Source organism: Macrotis lagotis, chromosome 2, assembly GCF_037893015.1.
Source record: "Macrotis lagotis isolate mMagLag1 chromosome 2, bilby.v1.9.chrom.fasta, whole genome shotgun sequence".
NCBI lineage: Eukaryota > Metazoa > Chordata > Mammalia > Peramelemorphia > Peramelidae > Macrotis > Macrotis lagotis.
Window position 1 is genome coordinate 88,269,544 of NC_133659.1, and position 26,944 is coordinate 88,296,487.

The 26,944-nt window shown below is 33.8% G+C and overlaps 1 protein-coding gene across 1 annotated transcript in view; it reads left to right on the forward strand.

Moving 5' to 3' along the window:
- CDC73 (cell division cycle 73) overlaps positions 1–26,944 on the forward strand; it is a 140,871-nt gene that overhangs the window by 1,253 nt on the left and 112,674 nt on the right. The window contains exons 2-7 of the mRNA XM_074222273.1: positions 2,953–3,058; positions 5,344–5,413; positions 9,080–9,142; positions 9,231–9,283; positions 19,296–19,384; positions 23,201–23,417. Coding sequence (XP_074078374.1) covers positions 2,953–3,058; positions 5,344–5,413; positions 9,080–9,142; positions 9,231–9,283; positions 19,296–19,384; positions 23,201–23,417 — 598 coding nt within the window. The remainder of the gene's footprint in view (positions 1–2,952; positions 3,059–5,343; positions 5,414–9,079; positions 9,143–9,230; positions 9,284–19,295; positions 19,385–23,200; positions 23,418–26,944) is intronic.

Sequence of the window (26,944 nt, forward strand, 5' to 3'; positions counted from 1 at the left end):
TTACACAATCATAGAACTAATTTACAAAAACTATATAACAAACTAAACCTTTAACATGGGCTCAGTTAGACTCCACTAACCAAATGGAAATTATTTTATGAACATGTGGGATCTGTGGACACACAGGTGGGTATTTTTTGGATACTAATATATTGTAGTGTAGTAGCAAAGGTATGCATGCATTAAAGACTTTGCCTTAGATTAAGGTGTTTTGTGTGAATATTCTAGGCAAATACTTAATATGATCTAACTTAATACGTCTAATATAACATAAAGAATATAATGTGACATTTTTCCCAGCAGATTTTAAACCATCTTTACACTTACCTTTATTCTGTTAACTAAAAAATTGTACAAGTTATTGTTTCACATAAATCAAAAGGAAAAGAGAACATCAAAAGTAACTTGTTTCTTTATGCTATAATAAAGTTGCTCTTTCCCTACCATATTGCCTTTCTGAGGTGGTAGCACATTGTGCAGATGACCCAGTGTATTTTCATGTAAATATCGCAAAGATTGTTGTTCTACCTTTGGACCTGTAATAAGTGGCAGGGAGCATTTGTCTGATGAAGGAATTTGAGAGAACAGTATGTTCTCTGTTTTATTTCAGTGAATAGTTTATTTGGAGGGAAGATCTAGGTTTTGGATAGATAGACTATGACACAAACACTTTGGGTGATGGTGGAGGAGAACAGTAGATCCAGATCATAGATTTTTTTTCTTCCTGAGGACTTAAAGAACTTGATTGACTCAAGAAGAACTGAGCTATTCAAGATATAATTTGGTCATTTGTGGGAAACACGTTTTTTTCAGATTTTAGAAATCTGTTTTGAGTTGTTGGTTGAAATCACAAAAAACTTGTACTCTACATATATTTAGATCTCCTGGGTACTGATCACTTAGCATCTTGATTGATCCAAAGCATTTTTGAAGCTGTGAATGAACTATTTTCCAGTTGCTTGTGGTTAGTAAAAGACAAAAATTGACTATGCCAGTTGTTGTTATTGGAATTTATATGACTTAATTGTGTAGTGATTTTGAGTTTGCAAAAAACCTCCAACAGTCCTTTGAGGTATAGTGCTGGTATTCAGGTGAAGAAACAGACTTTTGAGAAGTTCAGTGCTAAAGCCAGTTAATGAGTCTGATGTGAGATTTGAACCCTTGGAGGAGTTTTGTCTCCATATTTTCAAATTGTAGTGCTTAGAATGTTCTGTAAAATGGATCTGAAAAGATCTAACCTCTTTCACAGGATTGTTGGGAATTTAAAATGAGATGATAGATAGAAAGTAGTACATAACATTAAAACAGTGAATATTAGTAATAGTGGTTATGCCAGATTACTTTTCAAATATGGTTTTTTTTTTTGCAAGGCAAATGGGCTTAAGTGGCTTGCCCAAGTCCATACAGCTAGGTAATTATTAAGTGTCTGAGACTGGATTTGAACCCAGGTACTCCTGACTCCAAGGCCAGTGCTTTATCCACTAGGCCTCCTAGCCGCCCCTCAAATATGTTTTGATCTTGTGAGATTATCTTCTTTTATTCTTATCCCTCAAGTATTTGGTTGGGCCTGACTGTCAAGTGGTCTGACAGTTATACTTCCAAACAGACTTTTTCTTAGGTATGTAATTTTGTGCATAGGATAATTTTCTAGGTCAGTGTCAAACCTCCAGGATGCATACTGACTTAGAAAACCACAAGATAACATTATTAATGTTGTGTTTCTGTTGTCTCAAACATTTCCCAATCAAATTTTTATTTGCTTGGGGCCACACATGAACACCAAATTTGGGACAGTTTGACATTTCTGTTCTAGGTGAACTATTCACAAGATTATGAGAACCAAATGAGCTAATGTAGAGTGCTTTGTAAACTTTAAAGCCCAATATAAATGTCTTCCATTATTGTTATCTAGATGGCAATATCAATTATCCAGTGCCAGGAGAACTAGTGGGATAAAGTACATGAAAATTTAATTTTAAAAAGTGAAACTTAATAGTTGAATTTAAAATTATATTTCATATATTATAGTCAGTTATATCACAATTTCTCAAAATGATTTTTATCTAAAATTTTCTTTTTAAGGCTCTAAATTTGCATTTTATCAATCAGTACATAGTGAAATATTTTTAATGGCATTGTAACTTAACAGTAACATTATAAATGTTTACTAAGTGCCTACTGTGATGTGTAAGTACTAGGTAAAAATGCAAAGATTAACATGTCAGCCTCTGATCTAATAGAGCTTCAAGAAGTAGGGGATATGACATAATATATAAAATGCAGAATAATGCCTCATTAGTACACAATTATAAAGCGCTATGTTGACAAGGTCCAAGAGGAGGATAAATGTGGATGAGGGTAGTTCAGAGAAAATTTCATAGAGAAGAGGGCATTTTAGCTTGAAGTTTAAAGACTGAGTCTAGATTTTCAGTAGGGTGGGGTGAGTGAGGGAAGACCATTCTAGGTGTAGAGGAAGATAAGAAGATTGAAAAGTGTTGGGCATATGTGGGGAAGGACAAATAGCCCAATTATAGTTTGATGTTTAAAATAGGAGTGAATTAGTATGAGATTAGTCTGGAAAAGAGTGCTTTGAATTGCTGATTAAGGAGTTGGTAGAATTTTAAGTTGAGAAATGTTAGGAAGCCGATTTGTATGAGAAAGGTGCATTTTGCTTCCATTTGAAGGATGGATAAAAAGGTTTGGGGGTTAGGATGCTAATAAAAGTAATAATTTGTAAAATCATAAAACTTAGAACTGGGGTGGGCATCAGAGTAATCTAGTCCAACATAATGATTTTAGAGGTAAGGAAACTGAGACTTTGTGATATTGTTGCTTGTCTAGGCCATATAAACGTTGAGGGGTAGAACTAAGATTTGAATTGGGGTATCCTAACTTTTTGTTTTTTTCCAGTATACCTTTTTATGTGTAAAACTCTTGCTTTGTTTATTTCAGGACAGGGAAGGAAGGCCAACCCAGAGAGTACTACACTTTGGATTCTATCTTGTTCTTGCTTAATAATGTACATCTTTCTCATCCTGTATATGTCCGGCGGGCTGCAGTAAGTTGAACTACTTTAAATGGTTCATTGATATAAAAACTACTATTTTTATGTAAATTATATGGGAACAGTTCCTTTTCTAGCCAAAATTTTAATTTTTCTGTTTGTAACTTCAAAAAAATGAGGGTGTATACAGGCAAGCATACAAGGAGACTAAAAAGCCAGGTTAATATCTATGATTGATAGTATTTTTATATGAAAAAATATTCATGTGTTCATACTGACAAAGCAGGGAGAAGTTGCTAGAATGATTTTTTTCCCCCCGTGCAATGTAATTCTGTCAGGCCATTTGATGATATATGGTATATTTTATAATGATATTCTAAAAACGATAGAAGTGTAGAATTCTAGTTCTAAAATTCTGTGACCCTATAGTATCACTGAAGTTACAGCAATTCTGTCAATAGATTTGTATATCTTGCATACAAATACTTTTCTAAAGCAGCTTTTAAAATAACCATAAGAGACTTTTCTTGTATTTTTAAAAACTATAGAAAAATATGAGGATTTAAAAATATTGTCAGAGTAATTAGAAATGTTAATATGTAATTGTTAATGTATAAGTAGGGTGGTTTAATTTTTTTGCATATTAATCAACTATGGCCAATTAATAAAATTGAATTAAGAATTATATCTATATTTTTGTCATAGACATGGTAATTACCTTATTTGTAAAGTAAATGCTTTCATTTCTTTTTTATTATTATCTTTATCATAAAGTTTTTCAGTGTCTGGCAGTGCCGTCTGTATTATATTTAACAATTAAATTAATAAATATATTAAGTAGAAAGAGATAATTAGACCAAGGTGCTCACCCTAGACTCTTTTTAGCCAGTTGGCACTGCTCTTGCATGTCATCATTGTAGGCCTAATAGTTGATAAAACTGGAATATCTAACCTTGCTACTTAAAAAAAAAAATCCTCGGGGCAGCTAGGTGGCTTAGTGGATAAAGCACTGGCCCTGGAGTCAGGAGTACCTGGGTTCAAATCCGGTTTCAGACACTTAATAATTACCTAGCTGTGTGGCCTTGGGCAAGCCACTTAACCCCATTTGCCTTGCAAAAACCTAAAAAAAAACCCATCCTCCAACTCTATGGAATAGTATACTAGGAAGATGAAATGGAGAATTGGGACAATTATAATATCAAGTTGTTTAGGGATCCCCAATTTATTTTACTTGAAAATTTGTTTAATATTTTCTTTACCTCTTCCTGCCTTGGCAGTGTTTTTAAAAATGTAGAAATCTGAATTACTTGCTAAAAAATAGATGCTTTCAGCATTTTAGTTTTATTAAAACTTATTTTCAGACCTCCTGACATAGCCTGCATATTTATTATTTGAGAAAGGTAATTTGTTTATGTGTATATGGAACTTTATTAAGGGAAAACTACGCAAGAGAAAAAGAAGCTATAAAGATAGAGGCTTGGTTTGGAATTTGAAAATTTGTAATCAGGTCCTGTTTCTGGCACATGTACGTGTAACGTGGAATCTTTAATTTTTCTGGACTGCAGTTTCATTTCTTGCACAACAAAGACTTTGAGTAACTCCTAGGATGCTTCTACCTCTAAATTCAATTTAAATCTTGATCTTATAAATAAAGCACTGATCCTGAGTAGTGGAATTGAGAAGACATCTGATAAGCTAAGAAGAATCAATATGGAGCCAGTATCTTTGGTTTAGGCATTGAAAGAAACTGTTCCTCACATGTCAAAAGTGTGATCTACCTATGATCAAGAGTGAATGTTCAGAGTTAGTTTTGGTGAATGAAATGGGATACTGTAAAGATGATTGCATTGAGGAAATTAGAAAGATTTAAAATCAGAAATTGATAATACCTGATTATATTATCTGATTACAGAATCATAATTATCTGATTATAAAATTAGAAAAATGATTTTAGGTTCTAACACTTAACTAGCTATGTGAATAGGGAAGTTATTTTACTCCTGAAGAGCTTCCTCATCTATATTTTGACAAAATTGTTATTAAAAAAGTGCTTTGTAAATCTTAAAGGCCTACATAAATGTTAATAAATGTTATAGTTCTTTTTCAAGAGAAAATATTTTTAAATGTTCTATGAAGAATTCAGCCAAAATTTATTTCTGAAAAGTTTAGCTTATTAGAATCTTTTGACTGATTTCTTTCTAGAATTATCATATTTATAAATATTTTGTATCTAGATATATTTGAGTGAAATTCAAGATGCCATTTGGGTTTTAATGGAGCAAATTTCTTAAATTTTAAAATACTGTTTCCTGATGTCAAATGTATAACTTTCTTTTTAGACTGAAAACATTCCTGTGGTTAGAAGACCTGATAGAAAAGATTTACTTGCATATCTAAATGGCGAAACGTGTGAGTAATTACTACAATTGTTTTTCAGATAAAAGCCTTTCTGGTCTACAAAAAGGGTAATTACAATCGATTTTATCCGCCTTTATTAATGTGCATTTTCCTACATTCTGATTGAAGTTAATTCACCTCTTTGAATTGTGAAGACACTGTTACTCTTTTGGTCTCTGCTCTTGGGATCTTCTGCATATATACCCTCACTTTTCTATTGTAAGGTGCTTAAGAGGAGAGAATTGTTTGATTATTTGTCCTTGTATCCTTAGTACTTTGCTATAAATGTGTGGTTATATTATATATGTGTGTGTATAAGTATGTGTTTGTGTGTGTATGTATATATATATATGGGTGTGTATATATGTATACACACATATATAATACGTGTGTGTGTGTGTGTGTGTGTGTGTGTGTGTCTCAAAGGACTTAACACATTTATGATAAATATTTTTGACCAGTTTGAACTGCAGAACTCGAACTTATGCTTTGGGAGATGTTTCTGAACAGAGTGGTAATGGGTGGCAAAGAGTACTGAAGAGAAAGTTGTCACAGTCTATTTGGGGTATAGGGGAAAGCAATGACAAAAAAGTCTGTGACTTGGTTACAAAGTTTGGAACATTTTTTTTTATGTAATTGTCCTACTTTCTTACTAGATAATGAACTCTAGAAAGGAAGTCCCATCTTATTTATTTGTCTTGTACTTTATACAATAGGTAGTATGCTTCATAAATATTTGTTGAATTCATTAACTTCTTTCTCATGAATTGAGTCTACATGGAGATAATGCAAACAAGAATATTGTAGGCTAATATTTTCTTAGAGAATCAGGAATTCTTAATGTTTTTGTGGCATGAACTCTTTGATAGTCTGAAGACTATGAACCCTTTCTTAGGTTAATATAGTTAAGTGCATAAAATAAATACTTAGAATTACAAAGGAAATTAAGTTGAATTACCAAAAATATTTTTTTTAAATTCATAGATAGATCTTAGGTTAAGAAGCCTTCTCTATCAATTTGATAGAATCAGCTTTTTTTTTTAAAACCATATGGCTTAATAGTTTGGTTTTTTTCTATAAACAAATTACTAAATAGTCACAAAAACCTAAAAAAGAATCTGTTAAGACGGCTTATATAAATTGATTAATGCTTTCATTCTATTAAAAAATTTTTTTTCCAATTACATGCAAAGATAGCTGACGACATTGATCCTTTTGCAATCTTTGAGTATCACATTCTTTTACCCCCTCCCCATGGCAGCAAGCTATCTAATATAGATAATACATATATAGTTGTGTTCAGAATATTTCCATATTAGTCATGTTATGAAAGAAGAAGAATTAGAACTCAGAGGAAAGAAAACCATGAGAAAGAAAGATAAAACATAAAAGAAGTTTTAAAAGTGAACAGGGGGTATACTTTGCTTTTCATTTTAACTCCATGGTTTTTTGTCTGGATGTGGATGGCATTGTCCATGACAGGTCTCTCATCAGGATTCTTCTTAATCATTGAACTGCTGAGAGGAGCTCCGTGTGTTCTGTGTGTGTGTGTGTGTGTGTGTGTGTGTGTGTGTATAATTGATCATATCACTGTGTACAGTGTTCTCCTGGTTCTGCTCCCTTTACTCAGACTTAGTTCATGAAAGTTTTTTTCAGGCTTTTCTGAACCAGCCCCTCATGATTTCTTATAGTACAGTAATACTCCATCACACTCATATACCATAATTGGTTCAGTCATTCCCCAATTGACGGACATGTCTTCAATTTCCAACTTTTTGCCACTTCAAAAAGAGCTGCTATAAATGTTTTTATACATGTGGGTCTTTTCCCCTTTTCTGTGTTCTTTGGAATACAGCCCTGGAGTGGAATTGTTGGATCAAAGGATATTCTGCAGTTTCATTGCCCTTTGGGCATAGTTTCAAATTGTTCTCCAAAATGGTTGGATCAGTTCACAAGCTCCATAAACAGTGCATTTTTGTCCTGGTTTTCCCATGTCTTTCCAACACTGATCATTTATCTTTTCTGTCATTTTAGCCAATCTGAGAGGTGTGAGGTGCTACCTCAGAGTTGTTTCATTTTTCATTTCTCTAATAATGATTTTTTCATTTAACTATAGATAGTCAATTTAATTTCTTCAACTGAAAACTGCCTGTTCTTATCATTTGACCATTTGTCAATTGGGGAATGACTTGTATTATTATAAATTTGACACAGTTCTTTATATGTTTTAGAAATGAGTCCTTTATTGGAAACATTAATTGTGGAAATTGTTTCCCAGCTTTATTCCTTATAATCTTGGTTGCATTGGTTTTGTTTGTGCAAAAACTTTGTAATTTAATATAGTCAAAATTATCCATTTTGCAATTTATAATGTTCTATCTCTTGTTTGGTTATAAACTCCTCCCCCTCCATAGAACTGATAGATTATTTATTCCTTGTTCTTCTTATTGGCTTATGGTATCACCTTTATGTCTAAATCCTGTACACATTTTGATCCTATCTTGGTTTGGGGTGTTGAATGTTGGTCTATTTCTGCCATACTATTTTCTAGGTTTCCCAGTAGTATTTCCCAGAAGTTAGTCTTTGAGTTTCCCAAACAGTAGAATATTGTAGTCATTTGCTACTGTTTCTTTTGTACCTAATCTATCTCACTGATCCACTTCTCTATTTCTTAGCCAGTGCCCGTTTTGATAACTGCTACTTTATAATATGGTTTTAGATCAGATATGACTAGACTACTTTCCTTTCCATTTTTTTCATTGATTCCCCTTAATATTCTTGATCTTTTGTTCCTCCAGATTAATTTTGTTACTATTTTTTCCAGTTATGTAAAATAACTTTGGTAGTTTTATTTGCATGGTATGGAATAAGTAATTTTTTTTTTATCGTATTAGCATGGCCTACCCATGAGCAATTGACATTTTCCCAATTTGTTTAGAGCTGACTTTTTAATTTGTGCAAAAAATGTTTGTATAAACATTAGAAAAACAAGGTAGATCTAAGTCAAGGGAGAAAATGAAAAGTCTTAAAGATTTTTAATTAAGATAAGTTTTCAGTAGTTGAATGAACAAATATAGATGTTATTTTTGGTCAGAGCATTATGCTAACTCCTGAGAGAAACATAATAATAAGAATGAAGAATGATGTGCTCTCCTGACATGGAGCTTAGATATGACAAATACACAAATCTACATATGTCATATTTAAGTTTAAGTTATATGCCATTTTATAATATTTCTAACTGGTAATCCTTTATAATGAAGAAATTTAGATAAGCTTTCTATAAAAGGAGGCAGTATGTATAATGAAAAGAGTACTGGATCTGAACTTAGAGATCTTCTATGTACACACAAGTGATTCCAACTTCTTAGACTTAAGTTTTTTTACTTCTAAAATGAGGGGGCTGATCTAGATGGCCTCTGTGGCCCCCTCTAGTTCCAGTAATTTTGTAAACCAAATGTTTTTCAAATTAAATTATGTCAGAGAATCTAAGAGTGGGAGTTTTCACTAAGACCTGCAGAATAGTAAACCTTTTTTTTATATGGATTGTATTTTCCCTAGAGTATCAGGTTATTATTTGTAAAGTTCAGATAAAACAATAAATTTGAAAACAAAAATCTTATCTAAAAGTATACTGTAAATATTGAATTTACTGAATGAATATTTTTGATTCTTTAGCAACATCTGCAAGTATCGACCGAAGTGCTCCCCTTGAAATAGGCCTTCAACGATCCACACAAGGTATGTCTGGAGTGTTAATTTATTCATATTAAATTCTAATTTGTCTGGAAGCTGTACACTTAAAATTTTCCCGTTTTTTTAATTCCAGTAAAAAGAGCAGCAGATGAAATCTTAGCAGAGGCAAAGAAACCACGAATTGAGGTAATAATCATAAAATGTAATTTATTGTTAAAACAAATTGGTTATATTTGTATTTTAATTTTTTGTGAATTATAGGAACTCTATTTATTTATATTATATTACATTATATTATATTTTTACTTTATTACTTTATTATTTTACTTATATCATTCTAATATGTGTATTTATAATAGTATTGTTTAATATTAATATGCCATACTAATATTAGTGATAACTCACATTCAATTTTATTTTAAGATTTTTATAAAGGACTTTTTCCCTCAGTAGTCTTGGGGGGTTGCTAATGCAAGTATTCTTAAGTGGGAGAGCTTGAAACACTGAGAGGCTGAGGGATTTTAATGTTTGGTTCCTCAATTAATACATGTCAGGCAAAATTTAACAGAATCACAGTGAGAAGAAACCTTTGAGGGTTTCTATTCAAGAATTCTCTTTATAATCCTTTATTTTCAGATATTGCTTGAAGACCCCTAGAAAGAGGTAGCCTTCTGTTCCCTAAGGCAATCCATTTTATTTTTACAGTTCTGCTAAGTTTCATCTTATTGAATTTTGCCTAAGGTTATAGACTGTCAAAATCTTTTGAATCATGATGCGATCATTTACTGTGTTGGTAGTTCCTGGCATTATATTCTTTCTAAGAGTCATAGTATCTTTTTTTTTAGGTTTTTTTTTTTTTTTTTTTTGCAAGGCAAATGGGGTTAAGTGGCTTGCCCAAGGCCACACAGTTAGGTAATTATTAAGTGTCTGAGACCAGATTTGAACCCAGGTACTCCTGACTCCAAAGCTGGTGCTTTATCCACTACGCCATCTAGCCACCCCGAGTCATAGTATCTTATGCTTTTATCTAAGACATGGATTAAAATGTTGGGATCTTGGCTTTGCTGTGTACTATATTATTGACTCAAAGTAAATCATCTACTCTCTCTGTGTTTCACCTTCCTATCTAGAAAATAGGGAATTTGGGGTTGACTGGATTTAGAAAGGTCCCTTTCACAAAACTGTTAAACAGCATAGGACCATGCACAAATTCCTTTTGGCACTCTTCAAAAGACCTAGACAATACTAACCATTAGTGATTATCCTTTGGTCTAGTTATTCAATTAGTTTTAGCTCTAAGTCTCTTGATAACAAATCTGTCACCTTGGGTATTTCTGTTCTTGATCATTTAATTTGTTTTCAGTTTTTCTTTGTTATAAATAATTGTCTTAAATTTTTATGTTATTATTTTTTTATATGGGTTATTTTTTGGAGTACCTGCCCCGAAGTAGATATATGTATATGTTAAAATAGACATATGGATGTTAAAATTTTCTGTTACTTTTTTTCCAACATAGCTTCCCATAAAATTCAAATTATGGTAATTAGACCTTTATAGTTTCCAAAGGACTTTGGCAGACAGCATCTTATTTAATCATCACAGTGTCCTAGTGAGGGAGATAAGGCAAGGACTTCCTTTTAGTTTTAAAAGTCTTTCCCTGTCCTGCAAAGTAGTCATTGGTAGAATGCAGACTAAAACCTTTGTCTTTTGACTCTCCTTTAGTCCAGTGTAATTTCATTTTTTTGTTTGTTTTTGAGTTTTGCAAGGCAGTGGTGGGGTTAAGTGACTTACCCAAGGTCACACAGCTAATAAGTATTAAGTGTCTGAGACCGGAATTGAACTCAGGTCTTTCTGACTCCAGGATCAGTGCTCTATCCACTGCACCACCTAGCTGTCCCAATCTGGTGTTATTTCTATGATAACATACTATGCAAAGAGGAAATTTAGGTTTGATATAAAGGGGAAAAATCCTTTATGAAATTATCCCAAAGTAAGTCAGGCTATCTTATGTGTCAGTCTTTAAGCACAGTTGAATGACTATTTGTTGGTTTTGCTAAAGGGGACATTTTTGTTCAGATGTGCATTGGATTAAATGTCGTGTCCATTCACCAGTTTGGAGAGGTGGTTGTCTGGAGATGTGTACTTGATGTGCTTATTAGATCTGCAGATTGGTCGCTAGTACACTGGACATTGAAAACAGGATTCATAAATATCTAAACTAACTAAAAACATAGAAACAATCTAATATGATGAGATTCAGTAGCAATGATTTTTAACATTGTTCCTATCTGAACAAATCTAATCTCTTGTATGCAATTAGAAGATATGAGACATACCTAGACTTATTGATAGTTATTATACACATCTCGATTTTCTCTTCTTTAGGTTAAACCTTCCCAATTTCTTCAGCATAATTCATGTGTGATATGATCTCAAGGCTTTGCACTTTTCTTGTGGTTTTCTTCCTCTTGAAGCTCTGCAGTTTATGTTCCCAAAATGTACTGACCAGAACTGAACACCATTTATCCCTAAAATTTTGTCTTTTTCTTTTGTTTCAGTGATCTGTCCTTTCAAAAAATTCTTTTTGAATCCTAATTATCATCCAGCTTATTAGTAATAATCCCTCTTTGATTTGTGTCAGCTACAGAACCTGATAAACAGTTCAAGGCCAAGCATAGCCTTATCTAGTTCAAAACTTTACTCAAAGACCGAATCCCTGTTATGATATCCTAAACTTGATGTTCTGCTAATGTCTACTTAGATACCTAGAGGAATTGGGAAATTTACTATCTCCTTTGACAACAAATTCCATTTTTTAGATACCAAACTTATTTTGTTTGGGTTTACCCATGGTTATATGCATTCTTTTAAAAAGTAGCTGAATTTAAGGGTGGCTAGGTGGCGTAGTGGATAAAGCACTGGCCCTGGGGTCAGGAGTACCTGGGTTCAAATCCGGTCTCAGACACTTAATAATTACTTAACCATGTGGCCTTGGCCACTTAACCCCATTTGCCTTGCAAAAACCAAAAAAAAAAAAGTAGCTGAATTTGACATATTTTTTCCTCTGGAATGCTTTATTTCTTTTTTGAGAAGCCTTAAGGTTTATATTGACTACTCTTTTACTATCCTTCCTACTTCTCTTTTTCCTTGAAATGAAGTCCACTTGGGAAAATGAATCGATGTTCCTTTCCAATCTTGACTTTGTAATGAAAAAAGAGTACTCATTAGGTTTTTCTTTTTTGGGTTTTGCAAGGCATTGGGGTTAAGTGACTTGCCCAAGGTCTCACAGCTAGGTAATTATTAAGTGTCTGAGGCTGATTTGAATTCAGCTTCTCCTGACTCCAGGGCTAGTGCTTTATCCACTGCCACCTAGCTGCCCCCCTTTTTAGATTTTCTGAAGTTTGATTGTTTTCTTAAATGATTTAGTAACTACAGGGAAAGGGAAAGTGGGATTTAAATCAGACCTTTGGATTTATAGCAGGAAGGAACCATGTGGGTAATATAATTCAGTTGCCTTATTTTAGACCTAGAGAAGTATTAAGTGACTTAATGATTTGTGGTGGTAGAGCCTGAATTTAAACAGTACCAAATTATGGGGAAGACTAGAAGTTTTTGAAATAGTAGATAACCCTAGTCTTTGTAACTCCCTTTTCCCACTAACTCAAATTTTTTTTTTATTCTTATCTTTATATCTGCCCAATCCAACCACTCTCTAATATTTTTGTTTTAAGAGGGATTTATGGATTTCTCTTCTCTTTGATTAGGATTCAAAAAGAACTTTTATTTTTCCCCCTTCTGGCTACATAAGACTAATTTAATTTACATCTTGACAGCTTCAATGCTCCTCTGTTTCTGGTCAAAATGTATAGATCATTATTTTTTAATAATCCATGTCTAAAGATTTAATATTAGCTTATGAAGATATTTAAATTTCTTGAAATAAGTCTTGAATTCTGACTTCTTAAATGTTAATTTGCGAGTCATAGAATACATAAAAGTTATTTAATTTAGAATGATACATAGTCATTGAATCTTAGACTTGGAAAGAATCTCCTGGAAATCATCTAATCTAATCAAATAATTGAAGATCAAACATCCTTTCATGAAATGTTCCTCCAGTTTGTTCTGGACGATCTCTAGCTTATTATCTTTGGAGGCAGCCTGAACCACTCTTGAACAGCTTTAATGATTGGAAAGCATTTTGATATGTTGAGCCTAAATTTTCATTTATTAGATCTAAAGACTTGAAGCTATAACTTATCTCCCTAAAATATTTTCTCCAGACCAGAATATTTCTAGTTCCTTCAACTCATCCTGCATGATACTGTTTCTAGTTGCATCAACATCTTCCTCTTGAGGTACTCTACTTTTGTCACTATTCTTTGGAAATTGTTCTGAAATGGGCATAGAAATACAGTTACTATTTGGGGTAGAGTACTGCAGAGTACCCTACCTTTCTTATTCATGGTGATTTCTAGTGTCAGCCTTTAGATCTTAAGATCTTTATGACTTCAATCAGATACCATTTATTCATATTAATTTTGTAGTTCATGAAACTTCCAAGATCTTTTCCCTTTGAATGGATATCTAGCTATGTCTCCCCATCTAGTTATTGTGTCATCGATTTTTTTGAACATGTGGTATGATACATTTATTGATACTTGGTTTAAGATAGTTTTGGATTCTGATTCTTTTGTCCAGCATGCAAACTTCTTTAAGAATAGATATTCTTCTAAGATTAGATGGCACAATGAAGAGGGCTGAGCCTGAAGTCAGGAAAATTTAACTTCAGAACTGACCAAGGACCCTGATTAGCTGTGTGACCCTCATTTAAGTGACAATTCATTTAGCCTTTATTTGCTTCAGTATCCTCAACTCTGAAATTGGAATCCTAATAGGACCTACCTCCTAAGATTGTTGTGAGAATCAAATGTAAAGGGCTCAGCAGAGTGCCTGACTGATAAGAAGTGCTTGGTAAAGGTTTATTCTTTCCTTCCCTGCTAGAAAGCGCAAAGAAATGATAGTATGGGGTTTTAATAAAGAATTAAAAATTAATAGGGTTCTCATCATGTTGGGAATAGATTTTATAATAGTTACTTTTACTGTCCATTTATTTTGGGATCCCTAAATGAGAATGAAAATATGTTGCACATTTTTTAAAAAAAATTTGAAGTTTTTTTTTTAGTTTGGAGAATAACTCAATAATTAATCATATTTCGTAAAGCTGTTCTTTTACTGAGAAAAGAAAGTGTGACCTAAAGTTTGCTGTGTCTTCTAGAGAACTTTGGTTTAATATAATGATAAAGATGGAGAACTATTTTTTTTTAAATGTGGAAATCATTTTGCCTTCATTTCTTTCAGTGTTCCATATTTTTGCTTTCTTTTTTCCTAACCTTCAATGAAGAGGATGAAACTTTGTTACAAATTATTGATCAGCTAAGCCTGGAGAAAATAATTGCTTTAAAAATCATGTGAGTTACCTTAGAAATATTTTGCATCTTTCCCAAAGTATAGGGTTATAAATTTAGAATTAGAAGGGACAAGGTGCCTCTCTAGTCCAATTCCCTTCAATTTTATAGATGAGGAAACCGGGTCTCAAAGAACTTAAAAGTGACTTGATCAAAATCATAATGGTAGTAAATACCAGGGTCAGGATTTCAAATTTGCTCTTCTGATTCCAAATCCATTGTATTCCACTTATTAGACTATTTTTAAAATTTTAAGAGATTAAAGGGACTCTAGTACTTTTTTTGGTCCAATTAACTCAGTTTACAGATGGGAAATTGAAGGCTGGGAGGTTAAGGTGAGGCAATAATTAACAGTCCTTATTTGAAAAGTCTTCTGGCTATCATAACTCTTTCTATATGAAGTCATCCATATTTCATTAATTCTGGCAGCACTCAAGACTAAAGACTTATTTTCAATTCTTTATTTTTATTCTTAGTTACCCAGTATTTATTTCAACATTCATTTTTGTAAAATTTTCTCCCTCTCTCCCTTTCCATGATAGCAAGCTATCTGATATAGGCAGTACATGCAGAATCATGCTAAACATATTTCCATATTAATTATGTTGTGAAAGAAAAATTTCATCATTCTTTATCATCTTTTTAATCAACTTTGTATTTATATAAATTTTGGGATAGCACATTTTATTATCTTGTTTCTAATCATGTAGCAAAAGAAATCCTGCCATTGTAGTCTAGTTTAGTGTACAGCTTTATTTGCCAACTAGTGAACACATAAGAGAACTGTATTTTTTAAAGGTTTGGTTGATTATTTTATTTTTACTTCCAATTTTACTGTATTTCCTTCCTGTGAGTCTTTACTTGTCGAAAAGAAAAAAGCAATTAAACAAGATCAGTCAGTACACTGATCATTTTTGATATAACAGCATTCTATTCTGTTAGTCCTTCCTTCCCTCATGAAAGTAGAAAAGTTCATTTTCTCGCTCTAAAGTTTGATCATTTTAATTGCAGAGTTCAATTTAATTTTATCTTTTCATTTACATTGTTGTAAATGAATTGTCAGTTCTGCTTTCCTTACCCTGAATTAGTTCATGCAAATTGTTCCAGGTTTCTCTGAATTTCTTGCTCCTTACAGTTCAAGAATATTCTACTATATTTTTTTGAAAAGGTATATACATAGCTTGTGCTTTTAAAAGTATCAATGCCGACTTCCGGCCAAGATGATGGAGAGAAGACAGGCACAGTTCTAAAGTCTTCTGATCTTTCCCCATCTATCATATGAAACAAACCTCTTACTAGAAAATCCGACCCACAAAACCCAGAAAGAAAAGCCAGGAGAAGGAACATCTACCTCAGGATTTTGTCTTCTGCAGCTTTGGGTGAGTTTGGGTGGGCAAGTCCAGGCGCAGAGGGTGGATCAGCCCCGGATCAGCCAGATTAGCTGCTGAATTGGAGCCAGGGAGTCTGAGGGCCCGAGAGATGGACCTGCTGGATTAGTGGTGGAGCTAGACCAGGGCCTTGAGTCAGCTAGGGAGCAGACCTGACTGACCCTCTGGAGTTTTCCGACAAGGCTGACGGGGAGAGTTCCCATGCAGGAGAGCTGTGGACACCATCCCTGGGCTCCTCAGGTCTGAGGAACTCTGAGTCCAAGCCTCCATTGCCACTGAGGCCTCTTTTCCAGAACAAACAATTGCAGACTACTTCTGCCTCAGGCCCAAGTGTGTGAGCAGAAGAACCAGCCCAGCTGACAATAGAGAGAGAGGAATGACCTCAGTCCAGGGTAAAGCCCACCTTTGATTGAAGGCAAAAGGATTCAATAGCTCCAACTCCTCCCTTCAAGCTAAGGGAGAAGGCCTCAATCAAGGTCACAGACACTCCAGAGGGCAACCATCACCTCCTACTGGCCAGCCAGAGAAATTGCACTCAGTAAGTAAAGCCTTTTAGCAATCCCAACACCAAACCCCTGTGAACCAGCCCCTCCCCAACTCAAGGTCTTAGCAAAATGAAGAAGGATCAGAGGAAAGGTGGATCCATAGAAAAATTCTTGCAAGGAAAAGACCCTAATTCAGAGAGCCCTAGAACCTTTGAGGAGAATATGATCTGGTCTCCAGTACAGAAAGACTCCCTAGAAGAATTAAGGAAGGAGTTTAAAAATCAGTTGGAAAATTTTTCAAAAGAACCCAAGAGAGGATTAATACCTTGGCAACAAGAAAACAAATCCTTAGAAAATACAATTGGACAAATACAAAATGTGATTAAATCTCTCAGATCCTCAATTGGGCAAATGGAAAGCTCTTCCAAAAGTAGAATTGACCAATTGGAAAAGGAATTGCAAAAGGTTAATGAAGAAAACTCCTCCCTAAAAAAAATAAATGGAGTCTGCAGAAACTAATGACTTCATGAGACCGCAAGATCCTGTCAAACAAAATCAAAAAAATAGAAAAAAAAGAAGAAAATGTAAAATACCTCATCAGCAAAACGACTGACCTTGAGAATAGGTCAGGAAGGGGACAACCTGAAAATTATTGGACTTCCTGTAAACATTGAAGAGTAAAAAAGCCTGGACTTAATATTACAGGATCTCTAGTGATGGAAAATTGCCCTGATATGGAACCAGAGGGCAAAGTAGTTATTTAAAGAATACATCAATGCCCTCCAGAAAAAAGATCCCAAAATGAAAACAGCAAGGAATGTTGTGGCCAAATTCCAGAATTATCAGATAAAAGGAAATCCTACCAGCAGCCAGAAAGAAACAATTTAAATATCAAGGAGCCACAGTAAGGATTACACTGCACCTGGCTGCATCAACATTAAGGGATCCAAGGGCCTGGAAGGAGCTATTTCGAAGAGCAATGGTGTTTGGAATGCAGCCAAGAATCCACTATCCTGAAAAGCTGAGCCTTCTCTTCCAGGGAAAAAAGATGGACATTTAACAAAATGGAAGAATTTGAAAAATTCCTGATGAAAAGACCAGAGCTAAATAGACATCAAACAGGAGGTTCAAGAGACACATGAAAAGGTTAAAAGTGGGGGGGGGGGGGGGCTGGTACAAGTAAAAGAAAAAAACCTGCTATCCAACAAGTTGAAATTGGCTATATCCCAGCATGGGGGAAAAGATTGTCATAAATCTTGAGAATTGGAACTCTAACAAAGAGAATATACCTAGCCAGAAATGATGGATATTCATGACCTATCCATGAGACTGCTATCCAATGGGATGTAACTGGCTTTAACCCCACTTGGGAGAAAGACCCTAATAACTCCCAAGAATTTTAATTCTTTTAGATAAAATGTACTTAGCTAGAAGTGACGGATACTCAGAATTTTCTATGACTCAAATAGAATGATTTTTAAAAACACTGCCTCCTTAAAAAGGGGGACAGGAAGGAGATGGGAGGAGGGAGGGGATTGAATGGGGTAAATCTCATTACATTAAGAGGTATAAAATACCTGTAGTAATAGAGGGGAAGAAGGGATATGAGAAACACCTGAATCTTCTTCATATAAGACTTGGCTTAAAGTTAACCTACACATACTCAGTTAACTTAAAAAACATCTAACCTTTCAAGTATTAAAAGGGGAGTGGGAAATGGAGAAAGGGAGGGGGAGGGGAAAAAGTGGAACTAACAAAAGGAAGGGAAGGGAAAGGGGAAAGAAAGGGGAGGGTGTGATATAGGAGGGCAAACACTGTGAAGGGGGGTGGTATTCAGAAACAATACTGGGGGAATATGGATAAAGGGAGGGGAAAGGGAGGAAAAATACAAACAGAGGGAAGATAGCACAGAGGGCAATAAAGAGTAAGTTTTCATAACTTTGAATGTAAATGGGATGAACTCTCCCTTAAAATGTAAGCAAATAGCAGAGTGGATTACAAACCAGAACCCTACAATATGATTTCTCTCTCAACTAACTCAATTTGGATCTATGTACAACATGGAAACAAAATAAAGACGGATGGATTGCTTTTCATGGGGGATTGGGGGGAGGGAGGTAAGATTGGGAGAAAAATTGTAAAACTCAAATAAAATCTTTAAAAAACAAAAAGGGGCGGCTAGGTGGCGCAGTGAATAGAGCACCAGCCCTGGAGTCAGGAGTACCTGGGTTCAAATCCAACCTCAGACACTTAATAATTACCTAGCTGTGTGGCCTTGGGCAAGCCACTTAACCCCATTTGCCTTGCAAAAAAAAATAAAAATATCAATGCCATTAGCCAAAAGAATTAAAATCACTATGCTAAGTCTGATCTGTAACATAACATAATTTCAGATTGAAAAGGGTATAAAAAATCTTTTGATGGCTAAATTTTTGGATCAGCATGAAAGGTAACATTTGTTATTTCATTTGAATAAAAAAGATTTAACAGCTTATTAAATGTCCATTCTTTACATTAATATTTTTCTTTTTGTGAAAGAGTATACCTTAAAGTCTGCCTCCTGTTGAAGACTTTAAGTGTTAGAATGTGTACATGCATATGTATGTTTGCTTGTTTCATGATAACTATTTGTTTTAATTCCTTATTTTATTACAGATATATCTTGCTTATGAACTTTTAGCAAATACAGTGTACATTTGTGACATTTATATTTTGCACCCTGCAATAATGTAATTGATAATTGCCCAATTTAGTAGTTATTTGGAGACTCTAATGGAGACTATTTAGCATAAATAGTTTTATTAGGAATTAAATGCTAGTTTTACTTCATAACTAATTCATTTTTAATATTACTAGGATGAAGAGTGTGTGCGTCTTGATAAGGAGCGATTGGCTGCTCGTTTGGAGGGTCACAAAGAAGGGATTGTACAGACAGAACAGATTAGGTAAGGAATCTCCTTAATTCTGATTGACTTTTTAATACTCAGGATTATATGTATAGATGGCTCATAATTTAACATAGTAATAGATTACCTGCATTCACAGGCAGTGGACTGCTGTCTGAAAATAATTTCCTTGACCATTTTATCCCACAATTACTGTTTTCCCTCTTCAGAGGTCCAAGGACTTCATTTTACTTTTAAACCACAGAATTCTCTGTAATTATTATTTTTTTTGTATTTTCTTTTACAATTTTTAATGTATAGAATGTTGTGCCAACTTGCTTGTAATTTCTTAAGGAGAGAGTTTGTGTCTGTACTCCTTGATATCTTTCATTGTATTGAGGTATGCTTAAATTTAATCAAAGAAGGAAAATTATAGAAGGCAATTTAAAAAACTCTTGTAATGAAATGATGTCAACTCATTTGGAAATGGGAAGCCACTAAAACTTTACATAAGGATCCTTGTGGGTCACATTAACTTAGTTTGAAAATGTATGATTATGTTTTATTGTATTTTTACTGTTAAATATATCTCCGTTACAATTTTATTTGGTTTGGGCTGCATTCAGAAGTAGTTGTGGACCATCATTTGAACACCTCTATTGAAGTGTATTGTGTGTATTGACTATGGTGAAGAAAAGGGATATTTTTTCGGGGAATTTTAAAGTACCTGCTAGGGAAAGAGTGTGGACATTTACCCAAGAGTGTTGAGATGACAATAACTCCAGTTAAGTCTGTGCATGTCACTAAACATTCTTCTCTGTATCTCACATGGAAATTATCCCTCTTTGGTGTACGGATGAGCAGACTAATCCTTCTGTTTCTCTAAAGCGTTAAAGCTTTTGGTCCTAAGATCAAAAAACATTCTTTTCTTTTTAATTTGAAGAATGTTTTTATTTTCTTTTTTCTCAGTAGCATGTTAATTTTTTTTTTTACTGAGTTTCAAATTCAGTTTCCTTCCTGTTCTTCCCTTCTTGAGAAAACAAGTACTTTGATATAGATTATACATGGTACGAAAGATAACACAGATCCCTGTTCCTCCCCCAGAAAACTCAAGAAAAATAAAGTTTAAAAAGTGTTCTTCAATCTGTGCTTAAGACTCTATCTCTGGAAGTAGATAGCATTTTTTATCATGAGTCCTTCAAAATTGTCTTGTATTTTTGTATTACTGAAAATTGAGAAATTTGAGTTGATCATTGTACAATCTTTATGTTACTGTGTGCAATCTTTTCCTGGCTCTGCTTGCTTCATTTGGCATCAATTCATATAAGTCTTCCCAGGTTCTTCTGAAACCATCCTGCTTATCATTTCTTATAGCACAGTAGTATTCCATCAGCAATTCTCCAATTGATGGACATCTTTTCAATTTTTAATTAACCCCTTTACATTCCCCTACATTCTTAAAAATTGTGTACTCTGTACTACAGAGTTTTTGCTTATGTGGGTTAAATCTGTTGATATAACAAATTCATTATAGGTTAACTTCAGTAATGCTTTAAATGAAAAATAACTTTTTCAAAACAAAATTAATCAGTGAGAAGAATGCTTTAAATATTTTTTGCAAATCTCATATCTAGGTTAATGGAAGACTACTAGGTCCTCATCTGCTTTCGAATTCAGTCTGTTTACTATGTATTTCGGTTCTTCTGATGTTACGAAAAGTGTTGACCTTCTGGATCCCCAGAAATGGATCTTCAGGGGTCCTTAGACCACACTCTGAGAATCTCACCTCTAAAGTAGTTCCTTAAACTTTTAAAATCTTTCATAATTCTTGGAAAACCAGGCAGATAATTTCTATTATTTTTGGTTGTACATGTATACTTTAATCATTTCTTTAAGCCATGTACACATAAACCTTTTGCTTTATGCCTTATGCTTTTAAAACTGTTTAAAAACTACATGAATATATCTTTTATACAAGTCTTGAAGTATAAGTAATGTACTTTGACCTGGAAAGTTCACTGTTCATTTTCTAATATTAACATACTTGTTGTCTTTCTTAGTCTCTCTCGTGTCTTTCTCAGATGTAAAAAATTGATTAGATATTAAAGTTTTATTTTAGAAAAAGTAAGAAAAATGTTTTTAAACTAAAAGATTATAAAGTACAATCCAAAGCCAGTCATTCATCAGGTATGTATTGAGCTCCATTTGTGCATATAAGTAAATGAAAGAATCCTTCTTAAGTTTTCCCTACTAAATTAGGGTTTTAGACTGAAAATTTCTCTGCCAGTCTTTCCAATAGAAATTGCTAATGAATTCTTACTTTCATGTGAATACAATTTCATTGAGCCTAATATCTTTGTTTCAGCCAGATATTCCTAAGTTGCCATTGTATACAACTTTTACTTTGAGAATCATCAGATTTTTATGCTTTGGATTATAGAATATTTGTTCTTTTTTGTCAGAAGGGTCAAAATAACAATCTTAAAATAAACAATTGGACTGTATGATGAATTTACTAGTAATATCTTTCATTTCTTTCTGAGGAATTACTAATAGATTTCATAATGTAGCCCTTATTTGTAAATATCTTTGAGATTTGACTAAAATTTATTCATTTCATTAAATATTAATTGCCTACACTACATGAGGCATTGTGTTAGGCTTTTGTAATAGAAAAATAAATATGAATTAGGCTTTGCAGTAAAAAAACCTATTTTGGTACTGGTGGTGGGGGAAACCTATGAACAAATATTGAGAAGCAGGGAGAAGAGAGATATATATGAACCAATCATACCCATTATTGTCATCATTTTTCAGTCTCTGCTTATTCACTTGCTCCCCCTCTCCCCTTCTACCCACAAATATCTTGATTTTTCAAAATCTTGACTTGATTGTACTGTATTTTCAAGTTATTGTTTTAGTCTTGCCTCCCTTTCATGCTCAGATTAGTAGAAAAATTTGTCTATGCTTGTTCCTCTTTCCTCACCTCTTCCTCACTTTTCTTGTATTCTGGCTTCCAATTGTACGACTAAATTAAAATTGTTCAAAATCACCAGTGATTTTTAAATTAAGTGAAATTACCTTTTCCTTAATATTTATCCTTCTTCACGTCTGTACCATTAGACATTAACCACTCCCTTCTTCTAGGCACTCTCACTTCCAAAGCTTTTCTTGATATTGTTTCTTCTTCCTCCAGTCTGACTGCTCCTTTTTTAGACTCTTTTTCAAGTTCATCTTTCAAAACCCACCTCCTACATGTGATTATATTCTGGGATCTGGTCTGTTATGAACCCTTTGTCTTTCTTCTAGGGTACCTTATTGTCCAATTTATTTTTCCGGAATTGTTTCCCAGTGTTTCTCCCCTAGATGTATTCTTATGTTCCAAATAAACTGGCCAAATTTCAGTTGTTTGTGGTACAAAACATTTCTTCTTTGTATGAAAAAGCCTTCATCCCTAAGATGCACTATCTTCTTCAATGAAGCCAGTTGGAGATGTTGGCTCAAGTGATATTCATAAAAGAAAGTCTTTCCTGAATTTGCAATTTTTGTTGTTATGTCCCTTACTGAATTAAGTATTTTGTTTATGCATTTTTAATATACTTATCTGTAAATATATTCTTTTCTCCTTGTAAACTATCCTTCTTGAGGGCAGGAATTGTTCTTTTGTATCTTTATATTCTTATTGTCTAATATATTGCCTATTAGATAATACCATTGAATTGTTAAAGGAAGACTCTTTAAGTAGAATTTTAATTTTTACTATTTATATTTGTGGTTTCTCTGAGTATCTTCTGAGTATAAAGAAATTGCTAACATAATTTATCATAGGTGATTTTTTTCTTTAGTGAAAATTATAATCAATCTTTTTGTCTGTAGATCCTTATCTGAAGCTATGTCTGTGGAAAAAATTGCTGCAATCAAAGCTAAAATTATGGCCAAAAAAAGATCTACAATCAAGACTGATCTAGATGATGACATAACTGCCCTTAAACAAAGAAGTTTTGTTGATGCTGAAGTAGATGTGACCAGAGATATTGTGAGTCGAGAGAGAGTATGGAGGACAAGAACTACTATTCTGCAAAGCACAGGAAAGGTAATCATTTAAAATTTTAGTAATTATAGGTAGTGTTTTATATTCTGGTATTCTTTTTTTTTTTTTTTTTTGATGTGGGATTTGTTGTACTAGTTTGTTAAAGTCATGAAACTGACATTTCCAGTTCCATTCTTTTATAGATAAACTCATTTGCTTGGCCATTTCCTAACCCACCTATCAGACATGTTTAATTGACATGCCACAATTTTTCCTTGTTTAAAAAATTTATTCCTTTATTTCTACTTAATTAGGTAAAAATTTATATAGTTCTTTTAAGGCTTATAAAATCTTATACTACACTTTACCTGGATCTTTCTTTTAATGAATAAACAAGCATTTAAATTTAAATAAACAAAACACTGTAGGTATTACCCACTATTATTTTTACTTTATAGATGAGAAAACTGAGGTTCATGATGGTGAGATTGTTTGTCTGAGTCTATATAGCTAGTAAGAATCAGAATTGAGATTTAAACTTAGATTTGCTAAGTTCAAGTCCAGTATTCTTTTCATTGTATCACAAGTTATACTTTGTAAGGAAGATAAGCAGTATTGCTTAATAATACAACGTATAAGTAATATTAGTGCTAATTGGTATAAATGGGTCCTTTAGTAATCATATTTTCCAAATGTGGTATTGCTTTTTGATTAAGGGCAGTTCTTCAACAATTATATTTCTGTAATTGGTACATCAATATCTGAAACATAAATAAACCTTTTGAAAAATCATTACCTTGGGGCAGCTAGGTGGCACAGTGGCCCTGGAGTCAGGAGAACCTGAGTTCAAATGTGGCATCAGACACTTAATAATTACCTAGCTGTGTGGCCTTGGGCAAGTCACTTAACTCCATTGCCTTGCAAAAACCTAAAAAAAATCCTTACCTTAGGGCAGAGTAAATATAAATTGCTCATTATTTTATATCTCCAGACTTATTTTTATTTGCCTCAATTATAGGTCATATAGTTTAAACTTATATCTGAGTCACTCATTTAATAATTCAATTTTAGTAGCCTGGATTGGTATTTTGCAGTTCTGCTTTTCTAATTCTTTTTGGAGAATTATTTCATAGATGAACCTTATAAATGAGAAAAATGACCTGTCCATGCATATTTGTCTAATTTCATCTCCAATTCTCTGTTAAAAGTGTTGGAGCCTAATTGCCTGAATTTTTAATATTTGTTGGTCAAAGACTTGCCTTGGGGTCAGTGTTGATCAATAGAATAGTTGCAAAAGGATATTGACAATTTGAAGATTTTTAGCAACATTACCTTACCCCTTTGTATTATCAAAATTTAGATTTCTTGGACATTTTGATGATTTCAGAAATTTAGGAGGTGATGTGTAGCTGATTGCTTGATATTTTCTTTTTCAGTTATATCCTTGTACCTTTGTAAAATAGTCCCAGAGACAAATATACTTGGAAATTCAAAAATTTATCCAGGGAGTTTTATTTTATATCTTTGATTTTCACTTTATGTTGCAACTCTTAAATTTAGTTACAATACTGGGTTAATCAGAAGGTTATAAGGGTCTATCTAACCAGTTTTCATTTGAGTGTATTTAATTATAAGCTTTAAAATTAAATTTTGAACTTGATGCTTTCTTTGTGGAATCGGGATAGATTCTCATGGATATTTCCAGTTTGTAAATTTTTTTTTTTGCAAGGTGATAGGGTTCATGACTTGCCCAAGGTCACACAGCTAGGTAATTATTGTGTCTGAGTTCAAATTTGAACTCAGGTCCTCCTGACTCCAGGGCTGGTTCTCTACCCATTGCACCACCTAGCTGCCCTTCAGTTTGTAACATTTTTAAAAAATACTGCGTTTAGTGTAAAATGAATTTTTAGATGTTTCAATCCTTCTCTAAAACATTGTTCATTAATAAATCAGGTCCATAAAACATTAGGTAAACTCAGTGCTATATTGGGTCAGACAGCCTTACTTCTCTGAGACTTAGTTTTCTTCCATATAAAACTGAGGTGATAATACCCATGACAGCTCCTTTACACGGTTCTATTGAGAATCAAATGGAGGGAGTTGGAAAGAACCATAGTTGCATGACCAGAGACACCCAGGAAGAGCTGTGGAGATGTGGAGGTGTGGAGCTAAGTAAGGCGAGTCCAAAAGCAGGCAACATTAGATGTGACTCTACAGGTCAAATAATGAGCTTCTGCCATGCCAAGCAGTGTGGCAGGGGCTGTGATATAAGTACAAAAACATGTAGGTGTCCACAATGAGAGACTTCTGTATTCTAATAATAGTAGATTGCAAGTTCATATATGCAGACTATTATTGAGAGAATAAATGTGAATTAATTAATTAATAGCAAAATAGTATGGGAGGGAGGGATCCTATTAGCATTGGGGTTTAGAACAGGCTTTCTGTAGAAGGGAGGACTTGAAGGAAATGAAGTGAGGAAGGGAGACATTGCTACTGTGTGGAAAGACCAGGGCAAGCACAGAGATATGATGGGGTGTCTTTGAATAACAGAGAGAAGACTAGGTTAGATGGAGTGTTTGAAGAGGGAGTAACAAACAGTTGGGTTTGGAAAAAGTTGAGGTTTGACCTTAGTTGCGAAAGTCTTTAAATTTTATCAGAAACATTCTTACATTTGAACTATAGAATTTTATGGAGCACTGGAGTTGATTGACGAGAGGAGTGACTTAGTCCACATTTTGGCAGCAGTGTATAGGAGGAACAAGGACTTAAACTAAGGTGGACAATTTTGTGAGAACATAGCCTGGGATGGATGTGAGAGATGGGGAGGTAGAGACATCATGAGGGAGGTAAAGACATGAGAATTTAGCAACTGAATGAATCTCTGGGGTGTAAGGAGAGTGAGGAATGGAGAATAATGTTGAAGTTGTTTATGACTCCAAAGTCCCTTTGACAGTAATAGGGGAGTTTATAAAAGGTTTGGGGGGAAGAGATAGAGTTCTGTTTTGGACATGTTAATTTCTAGGACATTCAGTTTGAATGGTCCCATTGATAAATCTGTTACGCTAAACTAAAGCTCAGGAATACCCAGTACTGAATATATAGCTATAAGTCTCTCCTACAGAGAACTGATAATTAGGTCCAATATAGTTGGTGAGGTTATCAGGAGATAGTAAGTATGGAGAGGGAGAAAGTGACAGATGGAGAGTAGAGCTGTCATAAGAAAAGGGAAAACTGGGCTAGGCTGTTAACCTTTTGGAAGAATCTGTTAAAATATTTTGCATTTTATTGTGATAATGGGATTTTGCGATTTATTGAATGTTTTAAGTAATATTTAAAATAATGGATAATATTTTTTGAGTAGTGGATAAAGAGCTGACCTTGGAATTAGAAAAATCTGGGTTCAACTTCCACTTCTGATTGCGGAACCCTGGGCAAAGTTATTCAACCTCTCAGATCCCCCCAAGTAAGTCTTTAACATATTACAGCTGGTAAAACAGGAAAAGATCTCTACAGATGGGAATTTTCCTATTGAAAATTCCATATATTTGGGCGACTAGGTGGTGCAATGGATAGAGTACTGGGCCTGG